At 35.5% G+C, this 20,640-nt stretch overlaps 2 protein-coding genes and 1 non-coding gene across 3 annotated transcripts; 2 read left to right on the top strand and 1 right to left on the bottom strand.

The window, feature by feature from the left end:
- Window positions 1-1,053: 1,053 nt before the first annotated feature.
- Window positions 1,054-1,127, top strand: Trnat-ggu (transfer RNA threonine (anticodon GGU)). The gene has a single exon. It is a non-coding gene; the product is annotated as a tRNA-Thr (tRNA).
- Window positions 1,128-3,581: 2,454 nt separating this feature from the next.
- LOC146146638 (peptidyl-prolyl cis-trans isomerase E-like) lies at window positions 3,582-11,681 on the top strand. Its single transcript, XM_083387771.1, has 10 exons — window positions 3,582-3,659; window positions 5,169-5,294; window positions 5,601-5,644; window positions 6,057-6,144; window positions 6,915-7,036; window positions 8,355-8,439; window positions 9,079-9,167; window positions 9,527-9,623; window positions 9,923-10,065; window positions 11,519-11,681. The coding sequence occupies exons 1-10, from the start codon at window positions 3,632-3,634 to the stop codon at window positions 11,585-11,587; spliced, it is 891 nt and encodes a 296-aa protein (XP_083243897.1). The 5' UTR covers window positions 3,582-3,631; the 3' UTR covers window positions 11,588-11,681.
- Window positions 11,682-12,488: 807 nt separating this feature from the next.
- On the bottom strand, window positions 12,489-20,631 carry LOC146146637 (NSFL1 cofactor p47-like). Its single transcript, XM_083387770.1, has 8 exons — window positions 20,471-20,631; window positions 19,834-20,020; window positions 19,450-19,540; window positions 18,872-19,033; window positions 17,667-17,776; window positions 16,665-16,802; window positions 16,054-16,212; window positions 12,489-12,791 (listed from the first exon to the last, which is right to left on the bottom strand). Exons 1-8 carry the CDS (start codon window positions 20,628-20,630, stop codon window positions 12,629-12,631), a joined length of 1,170 nt encoding a protein of 389 aa, XP_083243896.1. The 5' UTR covers window position 20,631; the 3' UTR covers window positions 12,489-12,628.
- Between the last annotated feature and the right edge of the window lie 9 nt (window positions 20,632-20,640).

Here is a 20,640-nt window from a genome sequence, read left to right as displayed (position 1 = left end):
ATAACCAAAGGAAACCTGAGATTATCGTTTAAAGTAATACAAAAATGTGCAAATGAAATTTTCGTTTAAATAAATTCAAGGAGATAGTGGGATGGGCTGGGTAAAAGGAGCGTGGTTTGGTAAAAAAACTGAAAGAATGTACCGAAAAAATGCTTAATCGGAACGCCGTTTCAGCAGCAATTATTTTGCCGTAACGCTGTTTTGAATTCTTATTTATTTAACCACCGGTCTTTACGGAGTTCCTAGTTTGACAACGCAGCCCTGCTAGCCATCCCTAGTTATCTAAATCATGGTTTATTTTTTCCCACATTTTTTAAGTAACACGATAAGGCGTTTCCTTTCCTATTTGGCGCCAACTTTATACTTCACCTTAATTTATTCACGACCACTTTTGTTGCAGCAAAACCCACGTAAAGGTGTTGAAGGAAGGCGAGTTCACCCTGGGCTTCGACTACACTTCGACGTTTTGCAAAGACGGAAAAATCATGGTTGGTATCGTGCCTCTGGCGTTTCATTTGAAATTGTTTTATAGTTAACAGGACAACAACTGAAACGCACATACTACCTATACACAATGTGTAATCCTTTTTCTAACCCAGGGATTCTTAAACTGGGGTCCATTGACCCCTTGGGGGGTCCGTGAACTAATTTCAGGGGGTCCATGAAAGCTAAATTGAAATAGTAGTGTACAGAGTTTAATTAAAAATAAACTGTTTTACCACTGAATGTTAGACTCCTTTTTATTTAAACCTTCAGCATATTTCTGACAGGCTATTTGATTGTGACGTCAATTTATGAGATCATTTTTAATAATTTCTTGCCTACAGGGGTCCACGTGAAGCAAAATATAATTTTAGAGGTTCGCGGTGAAAAAAGTTTAAGAACCCCTGTTCTAACCCTTCTGAAGTCGTACGTCACCTATAATATAGTACACAAGCCTTTCGGAAAAGCTGCTAAAATTCTGGCTGTTGATAACCTTTCTTTTGAGTTTGTTTGTATGAATATGGTTCAGCAGACAACGGTACCATGCTTGTTTCACAATGTGCTCTCTGAGCCTGCATAGCTCAGTTGGTAGAGCGACGGTCCCGGTATGACCGAGGTCGTGAGTTCGAACCTCACCGCAGGCTAGTTGTTTTTCTAGCCTGGGCAGGTTGACTGATTCCGGCAAGCATTTCCGAGGCATCTTGTGTAGGCTGACAAGAAATACGCCCGATAATATCGGACAAGTTCCGATACCCGATATCAAGTGGTAGTATCGGTAGTATCCCGATATCTGGGTGGTATCGGTTGCGCAAATACCATGTAATTATTTATAATACCATATTATTAAGACCACAGCGTAATAAAACCAAATGCGCGCCAATATTTACAACAGAAAAACAGAATAGGTCCCAACCCACCTGAATAAGATCTAAATGGCCAAAATAACACCTATACATTAGGGGGGTATATGGGACGATTGTTTTCTATGTTTTGACACCGGAATGTTTGCCTTCGTAAGAAATTATGGTTGATGGACGAAAGTAGAATTTGTATTAGGGTTAAAATTAATTTTGGAGTTGGCAATAAGGTTTTAGGTTAGGAATAATGTTGGTTTTTGATCTTATTATGGCCAATTAGTGGTTTATGTATTTTTCAGAACAAACCTAATTCTGACTGTCAGCTATTAGTGCTTTTTTCGTCGTCCCATAGGACCATGATAATCATTTTTGTCTTATTGCTGGAGTCCAACATTTCATTACAGATAGCGGAAACCGATTTCAAAAAGTCATTCTCTGGCGGTTTTTTTACTTCCAGGTCTTGGATAGCGATGGTGACGGGAGTAAAGACCTTTTGTGTTTTCGAACTCGCCAAACATCGAAAATTCTGGAGCTGATGATAAATGAGACATTCTGAGCTTATAGAATAAGTTCTTTGTTTTACTGCGGGTTTGTTAAAGAAGGACGAAGATGTTTTTGCGTTAATTGTGTTTCGAAATAGTGTAGGTGATGTGTATGGCCTTTACCCGTCACGGTAAACATTACATCAGTAACATTTATCTCACCAACTTCTTCATAAGGTGTATTTTGTACATTTAACCTGATTTTTTTGCCAATTTTTTGTCATTGGACTTGCTGCTGTTGAATAACTAACATATCTATAACACTGAAGATTACACAATCACCACATCTTAGCTGCGGTAATGCTTTTTTACTCATTGTTGTGCATACGTTGTTGTTACCTTGTTGCCAATAAATGAAACATTTTGGTTTCTTAACTGGTTTTGTCAACTTGCGTGAAACACTACAGCTTTCTGTCTTTGTAAGTTAGTAACTTTTTCCGGGAAATACTACAAATAATAATGTTGCCTTTCTAAACTTGTCAACCACCATTGCAAAGGAACGCCAAATACTCAAAAAAAATGAATTAGGTGTTTTCAAGTCAAGTTACTTTCAAACATATGGGCAACATGTGTATTGTGCCTAAAATTAAACTGTACGCTTTTATCAAACAATTATCAGGTCGAAGGGCGAGAACCAATAAGAACAAAATAAAAATTCTGTTTAGTAACAACAACTTAATACTTTGCTATGAGTTTTACAATAACTAATCAAAACATTTACCTGGGTTACGGTACGTCGAAAACGACTTGGTTTAAATCGCTTAAAATTTTATAAATTTATGCGAATTTGCCGCCTAAAATGGGAATTCCCCTAAAAGTTCAGAAAAGCCTGCGCACTTCAGTTTTATAATAATAATAAAAAAGTTAAGTCATTAACACTGCAAAAAATATTGCGGCGGTGGTCTAGAATCCTACCATAATTATGAAATATTTGGCTTAGGATGCGAGTTAGCGTTTGTGTGTCGGTAATAGGTCAAGTGTTATTATACAATTATTCACTATTTAATTATAATACTCAGTGTTGTAAACAAGTCATTTTGAAATAACTTAAGTCCCAGTCAAGTCATTCGTAAAATAACTCAAGTCCAAGTCAAGTCTTTTTGAATAAGTAACAAGTCAAGTCCCAGTCAAGTCATAATTAAAGCAAGTCCAGCCCTTGTCAAAAAAATAAAACTTTAAATTATGAAAACCGGCAAACTCCTCCGATTATTATGAGCAACTCAAGTAAAAAATAACACAAGAGCAGAATATTACAAGCAAATTATTTTACGTGCAAAGATTGGGATATATAACGCAATTTTATAAATAATTGCTTAATTAAAACAATTTATTTTAACCCAAGTCGAGTCAAGTCAAGTCATTTTGCCCAAAAGACTTAAGTCAAGTCAAGTCATTTAAAAACAGTGACTTAAGTGGACTTAAGTCAATTGACTTAAATCATGACAACACTGATAATACTTGACCCATCCCAATCCAAATCGCTAACCCGCACCCTAACCCAAATAATGTGGGTTGTGGTAGGATTTTAGACCAGTGCTCAGATCTGATTCGATATATGCGAAAGTTAATGTTAAATTCATTTTTTTGTTACTCCACAGCATATGTTCAACGCCGGTTAATATTGTGTTTATTTGTTGTGTGATACTTTTGTTCTACCAGAGTACGTGTAATAATTTTAATGTATTTTTTTATATTTTTAGCGCTAATTGAGTGCTAAGTGTGGTTGCGTTTTCCCAAACATCTCACAAAATGTCCAACAAGCGGATGATATATGTTGGTAAGGTGTTGTCTAAAATATACTATTAAAGAACAAAGTAAAATATTATCCTGGATAATAAGTATATATTAAAACACGTGGCGCTGGTTTAGAATCCTAACACGTTTATATCCGGAGTATTGTTAACATGATAAGGTGTTTATGTTTGGGTTGGAACACTATATCTGAGAGAAATGATGCGAGAAGAGGGAAAAATCACACATGGCTTGTTAAAGTTTGGTAGAGCAAACTGGGGTTCATGGTAGGTTTCCTCTCGAAGGGAAATTCCCGGAATTTCCTGCGAATTAACTATCCCGAATCACGGGAATTTTATTTATAATCCCGGGTATTCGGCAACATAGCAAAACAAAAAAATGTATTTTTTGACTAATATAAAGAAAAAAATAGTACCAACCCTGTTAACGTCGTTGCCTGAGTTGCTTTATTTTTGCTTACTAGTGGAAAAACTTCATTAAATTTATTCTACCAATAAAAATGCACCCTGCATGCGCTTTATTTTTAATTAAAAACAAATAAGGATCCTGACCTTAATACGAGAAGGTCTTGTAAGATTGCAGAAGCAATGCTACAGAACATAAATAAGCTTAACTAAATGTTTGGAGCTAATATAAAGTAATTTCAAACATCATAATGACTTAATTTTAGGCATAATTTTTTCGTCGGCATTCCCGGGAAGTTTAATTTTTCAAACCCGTTTCCCGGGAGACTTTTTCCCGTACCAAAGTCCCGTAACAGGACCAATTCTTTTTAATCATAAACGTCTAGTAGAAATGCGTATCACTACATCAAAGTTTCTCTCGGTGAGCTGACTTTTGTTTCTTCACACCAAGCTATATAATATTATTTGAATGCTAGCCTCCACACAGTATAATGTTACCATATTAAAAGTAATTGTTGGTTGTCGTGATTGCCGCGATTGTTTTATATTGTGAACAAACAATGGCAATTGGCTGTATAACAAACTTAGAATTTTCTGACAATTGTCTGAAAAACAAATTGAGCTTTTTTGGCAATTAGCTAAATAACGATTTTAGTATATTTTGGGGAGTGCTTGCGGGCCATTTTTTATTAGGTGGCGTGCCACATTTGGCATGCATGCCGCTTGTTGGACACCCCTGGTCTAAAGTATATATATATTACCTATTGTGACAACTTGGGGGGCAAAAACATATACAATATAATATAATGTCTTCACGTCAAGACGTTTTATTTGTGGTGATAAAATAAAATCATTATTTCTATTTAAAAGCGCATGCATGATAGAATATGTTATTTTTTATAAAAAATGACGAAAACTTTGTTAGCTTAACAGTTACCCCAGCCGTCTATTTGGTGTCAACCTTCAATTGGGGGCAACATTTTTTAGATGGATGGCAATTGCTTGACCCATTTGACCTTGAGATTCATTTTCGAGCTACTCTACAGATCTGTACACAGTGTGCCTAAGTTCGATAAACAATCTACTATGTTTCATTTATTTTTTTCGTCTAATCACTTAAATGTTTTAAGGTGGACTCTCAGAAGAAGTTACGGAGAAAATCATACATTCCGCTTTTATTCCGTTCGGAGACATAGTGGACGTAAACCTGCCGCTTGATTATGAGACCGAAAAGCACAGAGGCTTTGCTTTTGTTGGTGAGCATAGAAAAAAGTTTTTTTTATTTAGGTTGTTTCCAGTATTAATTTTGGGTTGCTAACTTCATTTTTTTTAAATTCAATTAAAATTATTAGGTTGTTACACTATTGGAAATGTACTGATAACTGCCATACTTACGAAATCAACCCATAGACGCTTTACCTTCTATTTATGCCATTTTACTACAGAAAACAACACAATAAATGTATGCCATTCATGCTTCCAAAATGATTTTATATATATAACACTATAATTATGTAGTGATAGTGTTTGTAAAACTGGCAATAAAAGATTTTTTGTTGCAGAGTTTGAATTAGTGGAAGATGCCAAAGCTGCAATGGATAATATGGTGAGTTTTCTTCTTTGTCAAGAGGTTCGGCTTTTACTGGTTTTATGTTGCTCTTAAATTCATATTAAATTTGTGTTTTTTTGTGATGTTTAGTGTTAGTTTTGTTTGCCCTAATTTTTTTATTGTCACCAGTTCATCTTATCACTTTTTTATGAAATTAAGTCCAACAATTTTAAGCTTGGACAACATGACGGTTGCATACTCAATATTGTCCCAGTATGTGTTAGAGTAACTGTGTTATATTCATTAAGCTCGAATTTGGTGTATTTGTAGACAAATAACTATCAGTAAAAGTAAAATAAAACCTGTTCAACGACCAACAGTGTTTGTCCTAAAAATAATCTCTATTAAATAGTTGTGTTTATCATCCAAACTGTGGCCTGTTTTAAATAAATCCCTATCTTTTGAACAGAATGAGTCTGAGATATTTGGTCGAACGCTGAAAGTTAACTTGGCCAAACCAATGTTTGCAAAGAAGGAAGGACTTGCCCACAGACCAGGTATGTTTACTTGATTTTTTGGTGATTCTTGTTGACAAGATTTTTCAGTGATATTTACCTTTGTATACTTACGTTAGTTTTATTAATTTTAATGATTGGCAGGGGTGTCCAACATGTGGCACGCGACCTATTAAAAATGGCATGCAAAGCCCCCCAAAAATACAGCCAATTGTCAAAAAAGCTAAATTTGTTGTACAGCCAATTGGCATTGTTTATTCACAATACAAAACAATCCCGGCAATTACGACAACAAACAATTACTTCTGATATTATAACATTATACTGTTTTTATTTTTAGTATAAAAGCACTTTTAATATTAAAAAAAAAAATAGTTGCTAAACTTTGGCACGGAAAGAAGTTATAAGATAAAAATTGGCACATCTGCATGTTTGAGTTGGACACCCCTGTTCTAGGGTCTGGGGTTACAATATAAAGTAGCCTCTAAACTTATACCTATGCATTATCCGCAGTTGATATTATTCTCATAGCCATAGGCGCGAAACTTTTAAAATCCCACTGCATTATTTTGGATAAAATACGTACGAATCAAATTATCAACAAAACATTAAAGCTTTTGACAAAAAAGAATTTGTGATTCCACACATTATATTTGAAACAATGCTTTAGAAAAAGAACTTAAAGATTATAGAGAATTCAAGCTTGTTCCTGCAATGAAACGATGAAGTATAAAATTATAGGGGTATTATACTCTTAGGATACCCTTTGTATGTGCCTAAACTCAAACCATTTACTTTGATATTTTCTTTAGTTTGGGCCGATGAAGATTGGTTGAAGAAATATGCAATGAATGAAGAGGACGGAAGTGAAAACAAAGAGAAAAGTGACTTGGCCAGCGATGCCAACAAAGCACCTGCTGTTAAAAAGCCAAAGGTATTTCAGTCAAACAGATTTTTTCCTACTTAGTGCATTGCAAGTTAAAATTTGAATGGAGCACAAAAAATAGCATTTCTCGACTTTGGTAGCAACCCAAATTTGGAGTTGTTTGATTTGGTTGGGACACTGACTGCATTAGTTCACGTGTTTAGATTTATTGAAATTGTTTGTAAAAATTATTATTGAAGGCTGACTTAAGTCACTGAACAGAAAACATTTTCAATTACTTGACTTGACTTAAATCATTTGGGCAAAAAGACTTGACTTGACTTAAGTCATTTGGACAAATGACTTGGGTTGAAATGAAGTGTTTTCTTGTATTTTTTTTATAAAATTGTGTTATTTATCCTAATCTTTGCACATAAAACAAGTTGCTTGCTATATGTTGCGTTTTTCGTATTTTTTAGTTCAGTTATTGTTTATAATCGTACAATTATAATACTTTATCGTTGAATTTTTATGACAAGGACGTGACTTGAAGTTGACTTGCTCTAATTATGACTTGACTTGTGCCACTGATGACTTGAACTGGAGCTTGACTTGTTATTTGTTCAAAAAGACTTGACTTGAACTTAAGTTATTTTACAAAAACTTGACTTGGACTTAAGTTATTTTAGAATGACTTGTTTACAACACTGCTTATTTATGTCATTTGATTTGTCAGCTTACAAAAGTTCGGTGAAAAAATTGGGACTCCAAAGTTATGCTTTATTATAACATAATTACCATTTGGGTTGTGACAAGATGCTACAACCGCGATAAGATTTTTGGCTTAAATAAGAATTGTATTTTCACTGTTGCCTTCCTGGGCTTCGGAGTTGGAGTCAGACCACGTAAAACTAAGAGAGTTCCGAGTCCGATGTACGTATCCGCAGAACCAAATTTCAAATATGATATTGCCGATAACTGTATTTTTTTTTTTTTGTAAACATTTATTTTATTGCCTAGCAAACCTAATCATTTTCTAATTTTTTTTTTTTTTTAAAGCAAATGAACTGCCAAAAAGACATGAACACATTTAATTGTAATCGAATTTGCTTGTGTCGCTAAATTGTATTTACCTCTATGTACGAAGCATTCAACTGTAAAAAAACACTGACATAAACAAACACAGAAACAGTTCAAATTGTCGTTTTTATTTATTGGCATGTGAATGGACTTTTTTCGTGCAATGTTCATGCATCGCGTTATTTAAATCAGGACCAGCCAATAAGTTATCTGGCCAACTCTTCTCCATGTTCCAAGATTTCCCATGGATCACAGTTTAAAAACCATTCATTTTAAGGTAATTTTGGAATTTATTTCTTTATTGCAGGTTTTCTTTGACATACGAACTGGCAGCCAATACACAGGACGCATATTGATCGAATTGCGTGCTGATGTGGTTCCTCTGACAGCAGGTGTGTTCATGATGCCTAACATTGCTGTTTATATACTCCTGAGTCCTGATATTGCCGTTTCCGTATGTACTGCTTGACCGTGCTATAAAGTCCAAATTTGGTCTTTCGCAAATAATAGCAAGATAAGACAACAAAAAGCCATTACCTTATGATTTAATACAAACGTTCCAAATGCTACTTACTTATCCATAGGCTTTGATATCCCCACTACATCGAACTAAAACCTGCATCCATTATGCTCCAAAGCCTTTTTGGTTAAAAATGTTATTTGCAACATATTATTGAGAAGTTCAGTAGAAAAATAGTGGCCCAAATAAATGATAAAAGATTCATTCTTTTATTTGCTTACGTTTCGGCAAGTGCTTACTTTTTTAAAGCGTTCTAAAACGTCCGAGCGTCTGTATAACGATTCGCGTTTTTCTCAACGTCATTTTACCGCACTGAAGATGGCATAAGTCTTGCCGAAACGTATGCAAATAAAAGAATGAGTCCTTTATCAATCATTTGAGCCACTGTTTTTACTGAAGATTATGAACAGATCCGTGTTTAGTGTTCCTTATTGAGGAGTGATATTTCAACACCCTATTGACTCAATAGAAATGCAATTTTGTGATTTATCTTGAATTCTTGTTTTTTCAGAAAACTTTCGGTGCCTTTGCACCCACGAGAAGGGGTATGGGTTTAGGGGAAGCACCTTTCACCGTATCATCCCACAATTTATGTGCCAGGTTGGTTTGTGACGTCATAGAACACAAGGAGTAGTGCTAAATGTTTAACGTGAAATTAAACTGTCAGTATGAGTTGACCCAAAACAGAATTATTGCGGTAAAAAGAAAAATAGAAAAAAAGAAACATAAAAAGCCTAAAATTAAACGTATTTTTTTAATTTTCGTTGTGTATTTAATAATTTTACTATTACGTGTGCCGTTATCGTTAGTCAGTACGACCTCTGAAGGGTCAGATCGGAGTTGTACACAATTGTGTATGAATGTTTCTGTATATTAAGTACAGTGTGCATTGACCCGTTTATAACATTTTTGAGCCCTCAACAACACATTGTTTTCAAACATTGAGAATTTTTTTCCAGGGGGGAGATTTCACAAATCACAATGGAACTGGCGGCAAGTCGATTTATGGACGAAAGTTTGATGACGAGAATTTCACCTTGAAGCATACTGGACCAGGTAATTACAGTGACCAAGTAAAGTTAGTATCATTAAAAAAATACATTTTCCTTTAATCAATATGGCCGGAGGTCGTGAGTTCGAACCTCACTGCATTGACTGCAAGTTAGTTGTTTTCTAGCCTGCCCTGCTCGCATCATTGATCGACAGATTCGGTTAGTCTGCGATGGCTTTTGATGAATTAATAATACGTATGCCGGTATCGTTGGTCAAAAGCGACTCCAGAAGGCTAGGTTACAGTTGTTGAACACATATGTGTATCTGTATAACTGTGATCCTTGTCGCCTATCTCCGTGTAGGCGTATTGTCGATGGCCAACTCCGGTCCCAACACCAACGGTTCGCAATTCTTTCTTTGCACCGAGAAAACTGATTGGCTGGACAACAAGCACGTGGTCTTTGGACGCGTCACCGAAGGATTTGAAGTTTTGAAGAAAATCGAGGTGAATTGAAACTGCCCGGAGAATATGATAACCAATAATTTGCAAGTGTATATTTAGGTTTACACTCCTTGGCGTTTTTTTGATTAGTTTTATTTCTTGGTATTAGAATAATACGATACTTTTTACTCATGAAATGCTGGGCAAATGGATCATCTTTTTATATTTTTTGGTTTTCTCTTTTTTACTTATTCGGGGGTATCCAGGTGATTATTTTTAAATAAAATAAGTTAACTTTTGTGTGTTTCAAGTAAATTACACTTGGTAATTGAAATTGAAAATAATATTTTTTTACTTAGGAAAATGACTTATCGTAACTGCATTTAGGTGACTGTTGTTAAATGTAAAGTCATTTAGGTAAAGGCCTTGACTTTACACAAACCCGTTTCCCTGCTTTGCTCAGTTTGTGCTGTTTATACTGGAATGGGTCGAGTAACTATTTTTTGATTTAATTGGTAAACGACCTAAATTAACCCAAATTCATTTCCGATTGAATCTTCACAATACTATGATGCTTTTAATTAAATCGCCACCCAAACCAGTGGCAAAAGTAATCTGCAACAGGCTTTCGTTAGAAATATGGCTGCGGTTCCGGTCATGGCTGCGCAGACGGTTAAAAATAACCCGAGTCCGACTACGGCCAAAAAATAAACCCGAGTCCGACTCCGGTCAAATGTGCGATTTTGTCGAGTCCCGAGTACGGCCCTGACTCTACAGCCTGTATTCCGCCAATTTATACGCAACTAAAATAACGTGGATATTCAGCAATCCACTTATAGTGGTGTCGTATAATTCATTCACTCAACATACATGGTTGGAAAATATTCCACCATATGCTATTTCGCCTTTCCAATTTCCATGTGGCGGCATTTTGGACTCGGGACTCTGGTAGTTTTGCAACGTCTTGAGTCCCGAGTCCGACTCCGCAGCCCTGGTTCTGGTGAAATATTTTTTGCAGTACGACGCTGTGGTAAAAAAGTGATTTTTACCAGGGACATCCCGCCATCACCTTAAATGTATTTAAACTAATATTTCAGTTGCATATTTGTGCCCGACATCGAAAATAACCACAGGTTTCTCAATTTTATTTGAATATAACATACTGACAATGCCTTTTTTGGTAAAAGATATATATTTTAAGGTACTTTAGTAGTGTCTGACCTGAATTTTTGAGCTTTGCTAGATTATTCTGCTGTTACTGATCAGGAATTAAGGTCGACATTTATCTTGCAAGGGTCAAGGTCATTTCCATTACCACATATTCAGTGCAACAGGTTTCCCAAGGTCACTTGTTTAAATCGTCCCGTAATGACGTAACATCATGACGTCATTTATCGTGTGTTTCGCTAGGAAAATTTTTCATCGTTCCGGGAAGAAAACGATTTGTCCTTCACCTCTCTGACTCAAACGTAAATTCTCGATAATAATTACAAAAATGTCACATTTCTATTTTCAGGCCATCGGTTCAAAAGACGGAAAGCCGAGACAAAAGGTTGTTATTTCCGATTGCGGCGAGTTGACGTGAAATCAGTTGTGAAGACGCTGCTTGAGATGATTGACGGGCTTAAGTAAAGGGAACCAGAATGAAGGACACGTTCAAATATGTACTGTGCCCAATATCGAAAAACACAGAAATACATTCTTTTTATTTAAAAAAAACGACTTGTAACGCAGAGCATTTTAGGCAGAATAAAGGATTCTGGTTTATACACAATTAAAAATGTAGTGTGCTCGAAATAGAATCACGGAATTACTTACCTATCTTAAAAAAATTTAATGAACGATGGGTTATTGTCAGGCAGAATTAAGGTAGGATCGGATGACCGATGCCAATTGGTAGCATCGCTACTCGTCCAACACAGCCATCTAATTTGCGCTCCAGCGATAAAGTTTGTTTTATAAAACAAAAAGTTTGTTGACAATTGGAGGGAAGCAAACTTTTTAACGCTAAGGCAAATAGGGGAAAAATACATTTAAACGTTTGAATTTCGTGTTTTTTCCTATTTAAGTACAACAATTAAGGTCACATTAAGATGTCAATTATATCGGACATTCCTGGTTTGTATCGGAATATATGTTTCTCTAAATAAAACCATTATTCGTTAAATAACGCAGATTTATTTTTGAGCAGAATAGGGGATTTAAATTATGAATATGTTGATCGTCACAACAAATACATACTTTTTTAAAACTTTAATTTAATAAATAAAGCAGGTTATTTTAGGCAGAAGAGAACTCTGGATAATCAACATGTTAACGCTGCTATATGTCAAAAACACTAAAATGCACTTCTCTTAGAAAACGAAATTTATGAAATACTGCAGAACATATTTAAACCGAATAAATGACGTCTGATTGATGGAAGCTTTATGTTAACTTAAACCTAAAAACAAACCTATCTAAAAAAAACAAACAATTTATTAAATGACGCTGATGACGTTGATGTCTTTTAATGGCGGCAGGAAAACAACGTATACAAAATTGAACTTTGCATGAAAGTTACCACCTTTAAAATAAGGTCAATCAAGTGAAAGCAATAGCAACTGCAGTGTTTTAAAGTGGCAAATTATTTGAACTTTTGCACGATTGAAGCGTTCAACAACTTGGCTTCGCTTAATGTAAGGGCTTCATCTGTCAGTTCCTTGTTGGGAAAGGTTGTCATGAGGGCAAATGCTCGCTCTGATAGCTGAGGAAACTTGCCGAGCAGGAACGACCGGACGTCGGATATTCTGCACAACAAGCAGGGCTGGATTAACCGGAAACACCCAAGACCCAAATCAGAAAAATCTATAAAACTATAGTCCTAAGACCAACGAAAAAATAAGTAAAATAAAGCCAAAAACGCAGTAATATATTCACGACAGAATAAGACATACCTGTCGAAAAATAAGTCCTAAATTTATCAAAAAAAGCCTAAATGGCAATATAACGCTTCAAATCATATGGAGAACAGGGATATGGGGCGACCAGGGGGGGGGGGCATATGTCTGGCATTGGCCGTTTGGTGTCGATGTGTGTACGCCCTTGATTGACGGTGCCGTAAAGGGATACCCTGTTTTTTTAGTTTTATTCCGACGTTGATGTTGCTGTTATTGTTCGGTCTTATGGCTGGAGTCCGGATTATTCATTAAGCAAAACAAGCACGTGCTTAGGGCACCAAGGGAAGGGGGAACCACTTACATTTTCATAGCCGAAATTCCAATGGTACCATTGTGGTTAAATAATTCTAGTTGGTCAGGGGACTCCGGCCTCACAATCAGGGCCGCTGAGTCGGGCTCGGAACTCGAGTAAGATCACGTAAACTACCAGAGTCTGACGTGCGCATGTGCAGTAACAAATTTAAAACTGACATGGGTGCCAATTGTAAATCGTGAAAGTGTAATAGCAAATGGTTGAATATTTTCCAACCATGTATTGTGAGTAAATGAATTATATGACACCCTTATGCGTGGATTGCTGAAAATCCACCTAAATTGAGTTACATAAATTGGTAAAATATGTAAGAGTCGGAGCCTGATTAGGGGGATGGACGAAATCGCACATTTAGCCGAGTCGGAATCAGAAGTCGGACTCGGGTTATTTTTAACCGACTCCGCAGCCCTGCTCACTACTGGGCCAATTGAAATAAATTCTTGCTTATTTTTTAATTATCATTTTAAATATTTTGTATAACAGATTGCAGGGCAAGGGCACCAAAGTCTTAAGTGCTTAGGGCCTTTAAAAGGCAAGATCAGGCTATGCAAGTAAGCAATAATTAATTAGGTTTGCAGGTTACCCGTAGATTGGCGCTTGACAGGTTTCAGCTCTGTGAATAATTTATAGCATAACCCATAATGAAGTGGTGAGCAAATAAATGCATGGCAGGGGCGTTGCTTAGAAACCGTTGTTAGGCAACGCTTCAAACAAACAATGCATCTTTATTCTGGATGCGTCACTCTGTTTAACAGAGGACAAACATCATGAAATAATATAAACTCTCGTTTAGGCCGGTACTACATAATAGAATGATATTAGGGGTTTAAGAGTGGCGTCTACCCCAGGGGTTCTTAAACTTTTTTTACCGCGGACCCCTAAAATTAAAAAAATTAAAAAATGACGTCACAATACAAATAAACTTCAAAAATCTGCTGATTTCGGTCCAAAAATGTGAAAGTGAAATGGAGTCTAAATACATACAGTGCAAATCCGTTTTGTTATTAATTAAACTGTTTCCTTTGAGAAAATGGTAAGTTTTAAAATACACATTAATATTTCACTTTGGCCTTCACGGACCGCCTAAAACTACTTCACGGACCCCCCAAGGGGTCCATGGATCCCAGTTTAAGAACCCCTGGTCTATACTATTCAGGGGTGGACGATACTTGATATTTTATTTCGATCACGATATTTTGGAAAAAAACCATCCGATGCCGATACCAAATAACGTCAAAACAATGCACAAACAAGCCAAAAAATGTGTTAATTTGTAACGTTTAAGGCTTTTTAGCAAGCTTATTAGGTTAAAGTTTGCTTCTAGTATTTGGAAGTTCAGTTTTTAGTCAAAATATTTTTTGTTAAATTTACCTTTTAATATTGGATAGCAAGTCATGGATGACATTTCTATGTTAATATATAAACTGTTGCTACCAGGCATGGTAATATAAATTAAAAACAGCTCCTCTGGTAAGTGTAACTGTTAATCAACGTTTTGGCAACCTATACAAGCCGCCTTCGTCAGGGTGATTGACACTGAACGCTCGTACAATAAATGGAAAGCAAAAAAAGAAAAAAGCAGAAATAAACGCCAGCAACGAACCGACAAGAAAATAATTAGCGACTGCCTCTAGTCCTTCAGCAGGTGCTTGTAGCATGACGTGATGCTCTCTGCATGCTACAGCACCCTGTTGAAGGCTGTTTTTGATTTATATTTCTATGTTAAGTTAGTAAAGGGTCGTCTCAGATACCACCCCAGTATCGGACAAGTACCGACACTACCACCTGGTATTATTAGGTATCGGCTACAAATTATTATCTATTAATTATGTTACTGGACATTCATAATCGAAATATATAACCCAGTGTTTCGCAACCTTCTTGGCTTGCGGTACTCTACAGAAATTATAACTAGTTCGCGGAACCCTTGCTCGTTTTTTCGCTGAGTGGGTAACTGTGAGGTTACAATAAACGAGATTAAAACAGCACATCAACTGTGTAACGAGGTTGTTCAAACCTTTTTAATTTAAAAAAAAAATTGTATCAAGAAGCTTACCAATAGAGCAAAAATTGGGGTCTTAAGAATTTGAAATATCTCTGGGCACCCCTGAGAGTTAAAAATGACACCCAAGAGTGCCTCGGTCCCCCAGTTGAGAATCACTGATATAATTAGTCAGACAATACAATACCTCAGTGTTTCTCAAATCTCATCCTTTTATGACTTGCGGCAACCTCTACAAGATTTTTCTGTAGGTAATTCACTAGAATGTCACAATAAACGGAACTGGAACAACACACGTCAACTTTACACAACGTAGGAAGCTTACAAAAAGTTGTAAGAGTTAAGTAAAAATCAGATTCCTAAAGATTCTCAAATGTCTCTCGGCACCCCTGGGCATTAGAATGGTACCCCGTTTAAGAACCACTGATAATTAGACGGTTATGAATATTTGAAAGAATATTAATAAGTTATCCCTGAATAATTGGCGGTCGAGTCATATCTCAATTTGAAGAGTAGAATCGTAGCTATCACCCTATGTAAGTCACTTAGGGCACATTTTAATTTTAGGGCCGAATATGACTGAATATTAGTATTCATAAATATGAATATTAATATTTTAATGTCTTTTTTTTTTTTTTTTTTTAAAGTCTGATTGCTGGCTAACTTAGGTTGCTTTGAGTAAGGTGTAAAAATTTTTGATCGATATTTTGTTTACTTCCGGAAATATTAAGCAAAGAATTTCGAGCTGCGTACTTCCCTTTGGTTATACTATAGTTACTGTAGCATCTTATTGTTACCTGTGATCGTGATTAAACTGTTGGACGACCCGGTTCCCATCCGCCATTCGAATTTGCAGCCGCGTCGTGGGTTGAGAGGGGTCGCACACTACTGGGGGGTCAACAGACGATGACCTTGAAGAAGACGAACTGGGGTCGAAGTTCACGGTCGGTGATGGGCTGAGAGAAAAAAATAACGTTTAAAAGTTGCTCTGGGTTTAAGTGTACGGCATGTCTAATACTTGAATTGATTTGTATGTTTTTTTTTTCATAATTATATAAACGAAATCCGACCGCTTGTCCCATTTTTTTACAAAAAAAAAACAGACATATTTTAAACAATCAACTTTTATATTATTAATGGATGTCATCCATCATAATTTCAGACCAAAAGATAAAAAATAAAGTTTGAATATATAGTTAGTCCTATTATATTTTAATAAATATGCCATCACGCCCCTGATGATAAATAAACTGCCATTTAAAACTAAATATTTCGTGTCTAATATAGGCAGAGCCTTTGTTTAACCATTTATACATTTTATACAGAGGGAAAACTTAAACTGAAAATATTTATTCGCAGATAAATTTACGCTAGATTTTTTCGGGAGTAACTTTAGGGGTTAACTGACCTTCCCAACATGTGACCTTGACCCGTGAAAGCCTTGATAACTTTCTTTGGGGCTTTGTATTCGTCGTTTCTGTGATCTTCCATGTCAACATGAACTTCACCGCGTCGCGCCCCTTTCAGCAATTCCTGTGGAATCTCCCTTGAATAAAATTTCAACAATAAATTTGCCGACTATAAACTGTTACACAAAACAACCTCTGAAAGAACAATGTTACTCACAAACCAGGTTTGAATTAAACCGAGTGTTGTAATGACTCAAGATAATCACTTGACTTCAGTGTACCGAAATTACTGTTTTAAAATGACTTGTCTTTGGACTAAGTGTTTGGGGCGAAATGGCTTGACTTGAAATCAAAATTTCATCGAAAATCAAAATTTAATAAACAATTTTAAAAAAATCGGTTTATTTGTCTGAATATTTGCACGTCAAAAAATTTTCTCGCCAGAAGCTACTTTTGACAAAAGTCAAAACAAAAAGTTTTTGTTATATTTTAGTAGAGTTTTTACTCATATAATTGGACAATTTTCCAAATCCAAATAGTTTTATGCGAGTTTTACGTTTTCTTTTTATACCAATGAATGGGTTTGGAATTGACTTGGGCCACTGATCACTTGGACTGGGACTTGACTTGTTATTTTTTGAATAGATTTGACTTGGACTTTAGTTATTTCACGAATGACTTTACTGGGACTTGAGAGATTTCAAAATGACCTGTTTACAACACTGCCTCTACACGCACCAACAATACAGGAACAAAAATGCAAAACTTTTAACAATCTTTACTGCTTTTTACAAACTCTTTAAATGTAGGACTTAAAATTAACAACAGTAACCACTAAAAAAAAAGAACAAAAAAACGCTTTCAAATATCCATTAAAAAATGTAAACAATCAGAAGAATCAAAATTGCTCCAACTAGACTACTGAGCCAATCATTATTCATAAATTCGCTTTTAATTGCACAATATGTCATCTAAACACGAATCAAACTCTTTTTCCTTACCCTTTCTTGATCGAGTTAAGAAATTCTTCGTTTGCAGAGTCTGTAAATTCTCGAAGCGGTCCGTCATCGACCGTGAAGCCATTGGACCACAGTTTTAGAACTATGTTTACCTGAATAAAAGTGTCTTGGTTTAATATAAAAGCATATGCTTTTTCAAAACATCATTTGTAGCAAATAAATGTATTTTTATGTGAACGCAAAAATACCTTCTGGTTTGAAAAGCATTTAAGTAGATGAGTCAACTGTTTATTAGGCTAAGTTAATGATTTTAAAGTCAGAAATAACCAAGGAAATATTGTTTATTTGTCATACAACCCCTTTTGGAGGTTTGCTGTTAGGAGAATTTCTGGCATGCAATTTAGAACAGTGGTAAATAACTTTCACTTCTGTTTAATGGCGGAATTTAAACCTCTTTTATTTATTGAACTTTGTACAAGACAATACACTAGAGATGTTCAATGTTCATTGCTCAATAATATCAAACGAGAAGCAAAAGCAATATCCACTGCCAAGTTGTTGTACTGTTATTGTATGATACTATGGTGGTATCTGTGCCGATTCAATACTAGATTAATATAAATAGAAAATTCAGCTATAAATCACTTTCAATGCAAATCTACCTTCAAATGTAAATTATAAAAAAATAATAGTTTTAACAACTGAATGTAAGTAACATTTTTCATCCTGAAACAAAACGCCTGATAACCTGTAAAAAATTACCAATGAAAGCTTCATTTTCATCTAATTTGCATGTTTGAGCACTGTAATGACTAGAGTTCGACCGATATAACTTTTTTTTTTTTTTTTTTTTTTTTTTTTTTGATGCCGCTACCGATTTTTTTATATACCTGGGCAATGTTAAAAAGTTGAATTAATTAAAAATAAAATTCAAATAACGTTAAGTTTATATACCTTCATTAAATTATTAAACTATTATTTTGCATATTAACTTGGTGTGATGCTAGAATCCTTTTTTTTATTAAAAATGGGCAAGTTGTTTGTTGTACAGGAAAAATTATATAATATTTTCGTACTAAAATATCGGCAAAAGTATAGGCCATATACCGATACATCGGTAGAAGCCAGTCTATCTCTAGTAATGACATCATTTAGTGTCAAGTGTTGGAAGTTGGTCAATTTTAAATTATCTTTAACCGGTATATCATTTGAAGCTCTTTTTCCAAAAAGAAATAACATAGACAAACCGGTTGCGCTTCTTGTTGCTGATTCTCCCCCGGCACAAATTCCGACGCCCCCTCTGACTCACCCAGTTTGTACCCCCCTCCACTGAAGTAACTCTTCGCAGCCTTACTCTTTGGTCCCTCCTGGTGGCCAGGATCAACTTGTTTTGCTCCATGCTTTTTGGCCTGCAGAGTGTGAATGGTAGACGTATTACCTTTAGTTTTTCAACTTTAAAGCATTGATTTTTTTTTACTAAATCATGGAAATATTGGTCGATGTTTAAGTTGATAGTGTTTTTGAAATCACTACTTAAATATACCTCTAGAAATATATATCTAGTTACCCAACAGATGAGTGGTTCCCGAAATTAAAAACATATTATTTTGGTGCACACTTCTTTTTTAATTATCACGGACCTACAAGTAACTAAAGTAATAAAAAAAGCTCTTTCGGCAATTATTTATTTTATTCAACGTTTTGACTATTTTTACCTATGGAGGATGCCTTTATCATGGAAACAAACAACACCACGCTCAAATCTATGCACAGTAAAACGACAAAAAAGGGAAACTTTTCTTCCCTTATTTTTTTAATCAGTTACCTCTTCAAACAAGTCCTTTGTGATATCCTTGTTTTTTCTTGGAGGCCCAACAATTAATTCTCCGCTGTGCTCAGAACCGCCAGCATAATATCTTTAAAATAAACATAAATTCGCTCAACTGCTATGTCATCCAAAATTAACAAAAAATAAATGGATGATACAACAAGATGGGTCAAACAAAAATATAATCTTAGGAAAATGTTTTGAAAAATATAAATAGATATACATGACGATTCATAGCATTTAAACTTTACACCAATTGCGATGTTTCAACGCCATAATCATAGTTATTTTGGCGGGTAAGCAACATAGCTTTGTGGCTTCATAAAAAGCCTTAAAGACTGAACACATGTTTGTGATATTATCGGCCAAGAAATTGCTGACCTTTGACCTTCCTCCTCGTCATCGTCGCTCTTTTGTTCCGCTTCCTTGAAATCTTTGATCGACCCAAACTTCGACGAAGGCTTCCCCCTAGTGGTGACTTTCTGGGTCGATGAACTTGAGCGTATCTCTGGCTCCTCTTGTGGTGGAGGCTGGTAATCGGTGTCCATCGCTTCCAAGATATCTGGAACTAAAGTAAATCAAATTTTTGGTGGCAATTTGCTCAATTTTTTAACTATGCAAAGTTATATTTAACTCAAGATATTACTCTTAAAACTGTTTTTTTTTGCAATTGTTTTTTGGTTTAGCCTAATTCTTGGCAAATACTAGCCCTGTTCTGTTACTATTCTGGTGTCAAGAATTTTAACCAAAAAAAGTTCTAAAAAATAAAATCGCGCTTAATGTCTGCAGTACTATATTAAAAAAAATCAAACATGCTTTATCTATTTAAATAAATATTTTGTAATATTTTGGACACCCCAGTGTTAATAAGGTCTGTACAAAACTACATAAAAAATATTTTAGCATTAATTGATAGTTCATAGTTGACTTTTGAGCTAAAAAATGTAAAAAACACTGGCTGAACAGGACACTTTGAAGTGAACAATTGAGACAAGTAAAAATCTCATTAAACTCTCACCCTCAGCCTGTTCTGGTGCGGCTCCAGCTCCGGTGTCATAGAAACTGCCAAGGGCCATGGGAAGCTGCCAAGCGGCGCTCTCCAGAAAAAATCGCGCCCTTTCCTCCGTTGTCCCAGCAACAGCACAAAAATCAGCAACCATTTGGTCCTGATCCGACATTTTACGTTCC

Source organism: Ascidiella aspersa, chromosome 4 (genome assembly GCF_963924565.1).
Source record: "Ascidiella aspersa chromosome 4, kaAscAspe10.2, whole genome shotgun sequence".
NCBI lineage: Eukaryota > Metazoa > Chordata > Ascidiacea > Phlebobranchia > Ascidiidae > Ascidiella > Ascidiella aspersa.
The sequence above is the reverse complement of the archived record's forward strand: the minus strand, read 5'-3'. Positions and strand labels throughout refer to the sequence as shown.

What these genes read in the sequence shown, in the direction of transcription:
- LOC146146638 (XM_083387771.1), top strand. Translation starts at nt 3,632, where the DNA reads ATGTCCAACAAGCGGATGATATATGTTG. An exon ending in CTGCTGTTAAAAAGCCAAAG is followed by an intron (nt 7,037 to 8,354) that starts GTATTTCAGTCA and finishes TCTTTATTGCAG; the next exon opens with GTTTTCTTTGACATACGAAC. An exon ending in TGTGGTTCCTCTGACAGCAG is followed by an intron (nt 8,440 to 9,078) that starts GTGTGTTCATGA and finishes TTGTTTTTTCAG; the next exon opens with AAAACTTTCGGTGCCTTTGC.
- LOC146146637 (XM_083387770.1), bottom strand. Translation starts at nt 20,630, where the DNA reads ATGTCGGATCAGGACCAAATGGTTGCTGATTTTTGTGCTGTTGCTGGG. An exon ending in GACGAGGAGGAAGGTCAAAG is followed by an intron (nt 19,541 to 19,833) that starts GTCAGCAATTTC and finishes TTTATTTTAAAG; the next exon opens with ATATTATGCTGGCGGTTCTG. An exon ending in CAGTTTAATCACGATCACAG is followed by an intron (nt 12,792 to 16,053) that starts GTAACAATAAGA and finishes CTTGTTGTGCAG; the next exon opens with AATATCCGACGTCCGGTCGT.